Consider the following 10,368-nt stretch of genomic DNA (forward strand, 5'->3'; position numbering starts at 1 on the left):
TGTGCACTCAGTGCTCTCATCCAGGTCATTAACAAAGATAAATATCTTTGTACACTTAAACTCTACTCAACAGCAGCTGCAAATCTGAACTTCATCACAACCTTGAGCAACGGCTTAAATTGATGTATTTGCGAACAGCATTGCATACGTTCATGCTACTGTTGATCACTCAAAAGTTAAAAAAAAGAAAAGCAACTCCTCCCTCCAGCCCAGCCAAACCCTCCTTGTTTGCTGAAGAAAAGGCTTTCCCGGTCTGCAATATACCACAGAGAAACTCCCATTAAAAACAAATACACAAACCTCCCAGCTGCTGATCTATCACTGCTCACAGAAAACTGAATTCATAATATTTTTTATAGCATCTGTTAAATACAGGACAGATACTGAGATGATTACTTGCAACAGCAACCTCCAGAATATTCAGTGCCAAATACAATTCTACAGCTCAACACTGCCACTGATCACTGCCAACTGTGAATATTCCCCAAAGAAGAAAGTCCCTCCAAATTCCTGCATTTCCTTCAGAAGCTGCTTTGCTCCCTCTGCACAGTGGGAAATATCTGGGGGAAGCAGCCCTCAGAAGGGATCACTTGATCTAGGTGAGCAGATCTGCAGTTTCTGACAGCAGCACTCACAGTATCAATGCAGATTTACATGAAGAGTAGCAAGGGCTAATGGCATTATGATCAAAGACAGAGAAATCTACTAACCTACACCAAGTCACACCACATGGGCAAACAGATGAGTACTTACAAGATGCATTCATCAGACAGATGACTCGCAAGCATAAGACCTTGCTCAGTTCAGGCACACAAAGTATCGGAATGCTTTTTCCTAAAGGTTAGATGATGGAGTCCAGCAAAAAAAATGACTAGCAGCATTAACATTCCAGGTACTTGGCTCTCAGAAACTATGCTAGCAGTCACAAACCACATCCAAACACACTTTGGCTATTTTAGCAAAGTAGGACGTCACAATTTGAGCATCTCATCACAGTACTTTTTAAGCAGAATTCTTTAGCAACATCAGCAATGAGTTCTACCTGCAAGTCAAGGATACGAAGCACAGGTCACCTTCATATGTGTTTGGAAAATGCCGTATTTTGCATTCACAAGCTAATTTCAGGGACTACAGTTACTGCTCTGCCTTAGAAATGAGTCTTTATCAAAGCATCTCATCTTCTCTAATCATAAAGCATTTTGCCCAACAAGTTCCCTCAAAGAAATTAACAAGTCACAAAAGAATTCAGCAAGTACCATTACACTCATTGGCCAATTGACTTTCATAGGCTGGGGTTCATGTTTCTATTCACCTCTGCTCCAAACACTTTCACTCCTACAGTCATGCCACCATAACACGTTCCACAAGCACAACCATACCAAGTTGTGGAATTACACAGATGTAGCTTAGTTTCATTTCATTGTTTTTTTGTTGTTGCTGAACCAGCACAAGTGCAGTGTGTATGCCAATTCCTACTTACATGAATTATTACACCCAACAAATATTCCCTGTAAGCAATCAGGGACTTTCTCTTCAAGAAGACAACCAAAGTCAGTGAAGATTTGCACAACGGTGTCCCAAGACTCTTCTCAATCAGTTCCTACATGGTCACAACGCATCTTTGTTCGGAGGACACATTTCTGCAAGGCCAACCTGCTCTCCCTGCTGTGTGGCTGATTTTCCTCCAGACCACCACAGATTCTCAGTAACATCAACTATTTGCTCTGATTCAGCAGAGCTTTACTGGCATTCATAGTGGAGTAAGCAACATCAAAATCCGAGCTATTAAATGCCTCTTTCAGAGATACATTTCTGACATTTATTTTAATGTACGTGAGCTTGACTAGCATTCTGGACAGCAAAGCACTTTCCAGATGTTCTCTAAGCAATTATCTCACCCCTTTCCTACTCTCACATAAACCAGTAGCAACTGCATTGTCTTTTATGGATGGAGGAAGTAAAGGAAGGGGAGGAACTTCCAGGAATTTTTTAATTTAAATATTTTTCATCGAACACTACTCAACTTTTATGCACATAAGTGTACATACATGTGTATATTTATACGTACAAATGTAAGTGCATAATGCACATGAATAAATACCTAGAGAAAGAACTGTGAGTGCTCAATTTAGTCGTTCCACATTTTTAAGCAACATCAATTCAGCAGTAAGGATAACTACTATTTTATAGTTCTGTCCTTGCTTGACTCTTTGGATTTTGAAAAGCTCTCTATATTAAGGCCTCTCATTAGTTATGTGAAGCCCAGTACCCTAGAGACAATATTTAATTCAACCATGACCTCTCTTCTGGGCATTTCCTGGCAAATAATGACCAGATGGAAGAGCTAGAGCTGCCAAACATTCACTGCAAGGAAGTGCCAAAACAAGGGTCTTTATTGCTGATAAAAGCCATGGAAACATCAGAATGCAAAACAAAGCTGTTACCTTTTCTTCCACCCCCATCTGCTTCACTAAAGCTGTAACTGCTGTTGCAATGGAACTGAAGGCATCACTTTATACCCTGAAGTTAAAATCAGACACAGATGCAAATGACCAAAATTATTTTGAACCCTGTGTTAAATCTTTATCTTATGTCACTGACGATCATCAGACCCACTTATGTACCTCATCTGCCAGTTTCTCTCACCATGTTCTCATTTTCTGTGTTCATCACCACACTGAGACCTAGGAGTTACGCCTCATGAATAACTTCCATCAGTAGCCCCGGCTGGGCTGAAATGAAGGCTGCTATGATCTCTTCACAAAAGAAAAGAGGGGATACACCCAATGTGATCCCATCCTCAGCAACACCATAAGACTCCTGTTAGTGTGTGAGTCAGACTGCTGACTTGCACATTACTAAAATCTGTACTTATGCCACCTTGGATGCCATTCCATTGCAGCTACAGGAGACACCTATAGCACTCAAGGTTAGAGGGCAACTTTTTAAGCTTTGTTATGGGTACAATAACAAGGAAGGTTGATTCTGTGCAATGCTGGAGTAACGAGGGCAATCGGTGCCAGTTCTACTATGCAGTGAGGCTCAGACTCCCCTGCTCTTCACCCCATTTTTAGAGTAGCCACCTTCTGAACAAATACAGAAAAAATCTTTAAACCCTTTGGGGCTTTTGCTCAAAGGCCTTCAAGCTCATACTGACCTGAAAGCCAAACTGCATTCCTCCCAACATCTGCAAAAATAAATCACCCGAACTGATGCATCACCAGCCTTCGCAGAGAGTACAGCTATTCAGTGTCACTGAATAGCCCAAGCTGAAAGGGACCCATACGGACCTTCCAGCCCAACTCCTGCCCTCTTATATCGTGGTTCCAGACCTGCCCCCAGTGCTGGAGGTGCAGCCACACAGCACAGAACAGAGGGGACAGCCCCCCCCAACCCAGCAGCAGTGGTGGGCCTGATGCACCCTTGTCACCTACCAGAACCCCTTGATCCCTTTCTGCAGGGCTTCACTCCAGCCTCTCATCCCCCACTGCACGTGGTCAATGACTGCCCAGTCATCCCTAGATGGCCAAGATCTCTATGCAAAGCCTCTCTACCCTTGAAGGAGTCAGTGTCATCTCCTTGATTCAGTATCATTTGCAAATGATGCTAAATAGAACTGACTCTGTAATGTACCAGTACAGTCAGAGCTGGACCACACTTGTAGTAAAGACAAATTCATACCAGCTAAATGCTCTGCATGTACATGCAAGTGGCCATTTGCACCTCCACAGGAAAAAGAAATTATTAAGGGTGAAGAATGGCACACACACCAGCTGGACTTCTAATGGCCATGGAACTTTTATTACATTCAAATCATAACCCTAGCAGTCATAATTATACCACTACAAAATCTATGTGCAGACCAGGCCTTAAATCAATTTAGGGAACATAACGAGGGATTGTTCCTTACATAGCTATTTAAATAAATTTGTTTAAATCAAGTCTTATGACCCGAGATCATTTTTCTGTGAAGACTGTGGTTTTGTTGCACGCATGCATGCTGACCTTGTAAATTAGGTCTCTGACTTTGACAGCTCACTCATGTGAGCTGCAGGGTTATTAAACAAGTAACAAAAAATACACAGCAGGGTAAAGGCTTCTGCTTTGGTGGTTTGAGGAAATCAGTACAATTCTTAGCAACTCCGGATAACGCTGTGGCAAGCTGATATTAACAGTGAAGGGTGTTGTTGCACTGCAGCAGCTTGTGGAAAACACCAGCCCTGGCTGCCTGGAATTTAACTCCATTTTACTCCTTGGTGCTTTGCTATCACTACTGCTAAATGGACAAAAATCTATTGTACATACAGAGAAGAGGGCAATAAGCTGCAGTATGCCTCAGCATGATTTAGGTCTCAAATAAGCAGACAGTTCAGTGTGTTCAGGCTCAGCTACCCACCTCTGGAGTTACATGGCAAATCTCTGTTATGTGGTGTCAGACTTGAGCATTAAGAGGTCTTTAGAGGAGGGTAGAAGCAACACTGGGAAGCCTGAAAACTGTTCTTTTATTTGTCCAGGAGATTCTCCTTTCTCTGCATTTATCTACGCATTCTTTGTAAACTCCTTTAATGAAAAACCTCCCCAAAGCTGGAAACTCCAGGAGCAATTCCTTCACCTGCTGACAGAGTGCCGAGCTCACTCTGACAGTCCTTAATGCTGACAGGTTGTATAGGTAAAGGACAAGTCCCAAACCCAGTAGTGTGGAAGAAAGTCATTGCAGTAAGGGTGTGAGCAAGGACCAGTCAACCCAGCACTGCAGCACATGGAACAGTGGCCACTACAATTAAGAACAAAGTTACAGGGTCAAGAAAAACAATGACAAAATATCTATCCTCTGCCTTATAGGGCTCAGTCTGTCAGGGATGCTGTAATTTACTCCTGAAGTTAAATAACCACAATACTCTATATACAGCTAGAGCTAGAAACACACCTTTTCTCAGAACTTCTCTAGTCTTAGAAAGGAGGGTGCCCATGCCCTGGTACCCCACGCTGCTGTTCTAAGTGCAGTGACTGAGGACTTGGGCAGGCTTTTTTTTTAGCCAAGGCAACCATAGGCAAAGTAACCTCTGACACAGCCTCACCTGGTGCAGCACAAGGATTTTGACCCCTGCTAGCTGCTCCTCAACCTCAGCAAACCTGGGTGTGTCATGGCAATGAGAATTCAGTGCCCCAGCACCCCCAGTGCTCCATACTGGGCATCTAAATTACATTACCACCACAGAACCTGAACTGGCATTTACTTTCACCAGGAAAAAGTAGGAAAGTGCATTTGATCTAAAAGCCAGGAAGGAAACAAGGTTTTTTTTTGTTTGTTTATTTTGTTCATTTTACAATGGTACCTGAACAGTCATTTCTATCTTAACTGTCTTGTGCACTCAGTCCCAGGAGTTTCACAGGAACCAGACTGGAATTAAAGGTCTGCAGTACTGAAAAAAAGGCAATGGGAAAGCTGTGTGCTATGTTCTGCTTCTTCTAAAATATACACAGCCATCATTCTACCAAGATGAAGGCTTGCAGCTGCCTGCCAGCACACTCTTTGGACTCACTTTCTCATGTCTATCATGGGAGAAAACAGCAACACTGCCGTTCCTTCCCAGCTCTGCAAACTGAAGATAGACAGCACTGCATCTGACTTTTTCTTTTGCAGTAAGATGCCCATAATTCACTTTTAATACGTTGCAAAGTCGCTTGCCTTCCAAGCACAAGTGCTTGCTCTGTTCAATGTCACTGCTTGTCAGGCAGTTTTAAATTCAATATTGCGGGACAAATATTACATTGATATTCATAATTGTGATAGTATCTTACCTTAATAGAGGATCTTAGCACATTATAAAACGTGCATCACAGAAGCTGTTCCACAGCTAGAACCCGGTAACCTCTTAATAATTTGTATGAGTGAGTGCAAAGGAATGTGTACGTGAATTACAGATTACATCAGATCTGTGAATTACTCCAGCACAGGTGATGTTTCTTTGATCTCAGGGGTAGGCCCAGCAAGACTCTGCCAGCATTTCATCACCTCCAGGCTCCCACAAACACCTTCCAAACGACAGGCCTGTACCACCTGTCTGCACAAAGGGAAGGCAGGAGCCCAGCAGCACAATTTATGCCTCTTTATTCATGAAGATGCTCCCTCATGACCATGATCAAGTACAGAAGCACTGGTCAGCAAACAAATTTAAGTGCTCTTAAGAGGAACAAGCTGCACAGGGCTGGGAAAGTTGTACTCTGCCTGCACAGTCCCCAGGCAGAACAGACTCCTACCAGGTACTACTGCAACATAAACATTTCAAAAATAATGCTGTGCAGACACGGCTGCAAGTATGCAGCGGACACTTAGCATGTAGCTTAGTGCTTCTGTCCATGGCTGAACACGAGAGGAAGCAAAAACAGGCAGTAGGTTCCCATCTCCAGAAACACGCTTGAAGAACATCTGGCATTTAGTGCCAGTGCAAAGCATAAGCGTTCACAAGAACCTTCACAATAAATTCTCTTCAGTTAAACTGACTTGACTCAAGTACCAAAGCAACAGAAACACAGAAATGGCTGCAGCTTTCCCTAAAACAGACATGAAATGCCATCAAGGGCTTCTCAGCTCCACCTGCAGCAATCACTTCAAGTGATGCAGCAGCTACTCAGTCACATGGTGCAAATTCCAGTGAGCATCTGAAGAAAGTCATATTTAATTGACTCAGTTAACTATGGTAGAGGGATTACGCTGACAATTTCTAATGAGGTGGAGGCTTGCACTGTACCAGGATCTCTTCTGATGCTAAACACAAGAGTTCTGGTGACACACTGTGTGTCTGCATGTGAACCCTTTCCTGGCCAGGCCTGAGACACAACTGAATTGCTGGTGCACACAGGCAGGGTGAAAGCAGAACGATGCTAGCAGACATGCTGAACACTTCTGCTCAGTGAGAAGGGAAAACATCCTTACTCAACACTCAGACCGGTTTCTAGGCTCACCCAAATATTTAAGTGCAGATCCTTCCTGATTACCAAGCAGCAAGTCAGCTGAGAACTGCAGAACAGGCCCCTGAACTGGATCTGGCTCTGTTTCTAACAGAGATAAGCAGAAGACACCAGTGGAAAAGTTATCAGGAGGGAAATAGAGCTTTTAAGCTTGCTATTTTCTCCCTCCCTGCTTCCAGGAAGCTACAGTTTGGGGGACTTCCTGAACCAAGGCTGAATTCACACTTTTGCATTGTAGTAGTGGTTGAAGGGCTGGGCCACCGTGCCCAGAATAAGCATAAAGCAGCAATACGTGCCTGTATGTCACAGCACTAGCAACAACAACACAACCACACGCTTCCTGTGGCACTGTTTGAGCACACAGCTGTGAGGACACCTGCCTGGCCCCACACCACCTCCAGTGCCCACGCCAGGAAGAAGGCAGTGGGCTGAAGGCACTGAGAACTCACAGTGCAAACACAGGCACACGATGGAAACCCACTGGCTGCTGCCCCAGGCTCTTGCTTTTTGATAACGAAACCTCTTTGCCTGAAAACAGCACTTCTAGCAACAAGGGACTTAAAAAAGCAAAATATAGGTTAGGAAAAAAAAATGGAGCCCGCAGCTTTCCAGGACACATATGCCTCTCCCCACATGGAAACCAGATCAGGGTGTATCAATGAACAACACTGGCTTTCTTCAATCTCCTGCAATGCAGGACATCACTTTCAGCCCTCTTGAAGACAAGGCTCTATGAGTAGAACCTCTGGTACAGCTGCCCATGTCCTACCACTGGCTGCCACACAGTGCTTCGTGCACGAAGCCCCAGGAGGAAAACAAACATACCAAAAAAAGAAAAATGTGATATTGTTTTTTTTTAAAAGACCCACATCATTTCCTTATCATAAGAAGGAACTGTTCACGCTGGTCAGAGGACCCTGAAGCCCCACCTGATAAACGCCAAGCCCAGCAGCAGGCAGAAGGCAGCTCCGGGGCGAGCAGGCACAGAGTGGGGAGGAAGTGAAGGGAGAGCGGCTGCTCGGGAAGCACAGCTCCCATCCCTCGCTGCCACCTGCTTCGACACACCATAACTTCCATTTCCACGAAATTCAAATCAAAATCGAGCGGCAGACATTCCTCTCCGAAACAACAGGGAGACAGGGGCCGGTTAGTAGGTGTTACTACCTCTACAGCAGGCAAACAGGCGGCACCGCAGTAGCCGGAGGAAAGCAAACTGAAGAGGAGGCTGAAAGAGAACCGGGCACGGCTGATCTCCCAGCGAACACCTTTTTGTTTGAATTCTTTCGCTCCGTTGCTAGCAGATTGCATCAGCGAGCTACGGGCTCAGCCACATCGCTTCCCAGCATCATTCGCAAGCCCAGCACGCGACGGGGAGCGGCTACAGACGCTCGGAGAGGGACGAGGCGCAGCGTCACCTCGGGTCCCCCGCGATCCTCCGCCCGCCCGCCCTACCCTGAGCCGGGCGCTCCCCCGGGCACCGCCCGCAGCACCGCGGCCGCGGGGCCCCGCACTCACCCAGCGTCTTCACGGCGACCTGACGGGTGAGCGGCGGCGGCAGGTTGACGCACACCAGGTCAACGTCCTGGTGCAGCAGCACCTCGTCGATGCGGCTGGTGTGGAAGGGCACGCTCATCTCCTTGGCCAGCTCCTCCGCCTCCTCGGCCGTGCGGCCCCACAGCGCCTTCACCGCGAAGCCCTCCGCCTGCAGCAACGGCACGATCACCCGCGCCGTCAGCCCGGTGCCGAACACCCCCACGCCGGGCAGCATGGCGGCGGCGCGGGCGCACGGCCGCCCCCCGCTCGCCCTCAGCGCCGCCCGCACCCGAGGGCGGCCGCGGCGCGGCCGGGAAGGGGATGCGGCTCCCGCTGCTCCCCGCTGTCAGCGGGCCCCGCCGCCGCCCCGCGCCGCCTCAGCAGCGCCGCCATGCCCCCGCCATCCCGCTTCAGACCGCGGGCGGCAGCGCCGCTCCCCCGCCATGTCGGCCGCGGCCGCCCGCCGGCCGCCTCCCCGGGCGGCTCGCCCCGCCCCCGCCGCACCATTGGTGGCTGCCGCCCGCCAGGCCCCACCCCTCCTGCTTTGGCTCCGCCCATCGGGCCGAGCCGCGAGTGTGGGGCTGGGGGCGCGGCAGGCGGGAGGAGCCGAAAATGGCGGCGGTGGGCGGCCTGCTGCCACCGGGGGGCGGGGGACGTGTTCCATTCGTGCTTCCTTCCTTTCAGGTGGGAAGGAAGAATAGAATGAAGAAGGGCGGAAAGACAAAAGCAGTTGAAATAACACCGCTGTGTGGCAAAAAGAAGCTGACCATGCTGTGCTTTCCATGCACTGGTAGCACTGACCTAGAGGAGACGGGTGCTATGTGGCTCCCTACAGCTGGAACGCAAACTGCAGCCATTTGTCCAGTAACCACAGTTGTGTGGCGTTTCCTTGATTCACTGAACCATAGAATATCTGGAATTGGAAGGAACCCTCCAATCAATGAGCCTCCTGGCTCCATGCGGCACCACTCAAAATTCAAAGCCAATGTCTGATGGCGTTGTCCAAATGCTTATGGAATTCTGGCAGCTTGCAGCTCTGACCGCTGCTCTGGGCAGCCTGTTCCATGACCACCACTCTCTGGTGCAGAACCTTTCCCTAACTACCACCTGACCGTCCCCTGACACAGCCCCATGCCGTTCCCTCAGGTCTTGTCCCTGCCACCAGAGAGCGGAGCTCAGCCCTAATTCTCCTTTCCACTCGTGAGGAGCTGCAGGCCGCCGGGAGGTCTCCCTCAGCTCCTCTGCTCTGTGCTAAACCAACCAAGGCACCTCAGCTGCTCCTTGTGTGTCTCCCCCTCCAGACCATTCACCAATTTTGTGACAGGGTGCTTAAAGCGCAACAAGTCCAGCAGAAGCCCACCATGATGGTCAGGGTGCTGGGCATGAGAACGCACAGCAACACCATTTGTGAATGACTGACCTGCCCTGGGCTGTGTGCCCCATCAGTTGCAGGGGACCCGTACCAGTCTGCACTAAAGCAAGGTGCTATTCTTCCTCAGTTAACTGTGAAATAGGATGACCGTGCTGTGCTTGCCTGTCCTCATGAGCACTAAAAAGGGCTGAGGGAAGCCAAAGCAGGACAATAAGCTTCTGAGTGATGTAGAGTATGGTCTCACTGCAATGTAGGCAACTGCAATTATCACTGACAGCAGAATCCATGGTAAAATCCACATCACTACTTGTACTGGCTACATACTGACTTTACGTACTATCAAATCCAGTCGATATTTTTGTGCAGTACAAGAAAGGTTAAGGCAGCACTGAAGTGCTCTGCTTTGAAAACACGTCTAGCTGGAACTGAGGCTCCTTGGGCTGTGTGTACTCCAGGAACTTTGAGGCCTCCTGTGTTCCATTTATCTTTGA

The 10,368-nt window shown here is 48.0% G+C and overlaps 1 protein-coding gene across 1 annotated transcript in view; it reads right to left on the reverse strand.

Moving 5' to 3' along the window:
- The window catches only part of GFOD1 (glucose-fructose oxidoreductase domain containing 1), a 67,693-nt gene extending 58,928 nt beyond the window's left edge, over nt 1–8,765 (reverse strand). The window contains exon 1 of the mRNA XM_048940539.1: nt 8,488–8,765. Within this exon, the coding sequence (XP_048796496.1) occupies nt 8,488–8,740 (253 nt within the window). The 5' untranslated portion in view covers nt 8,741–8,765. The remainder of the gene's footprint in view (nt 1–8,487) is intronic.
- Between the last annotated feature and the right edge of the window lie 1,603 nt (nt 8,766–10,368).

Source organism: Lagopus muta, chromosome 3 (assembly GCF_023343835.1).
Source record: "Lagopus muta isolate bLagMut1 chromosome 3, bLagMut1 primary, whole genome shotgun sequence".
NCBI lineage: Eukaryota > Metazoa > Chordata > Aves > Galliformes > Phasianidae > Lagopus > Lagopus muta.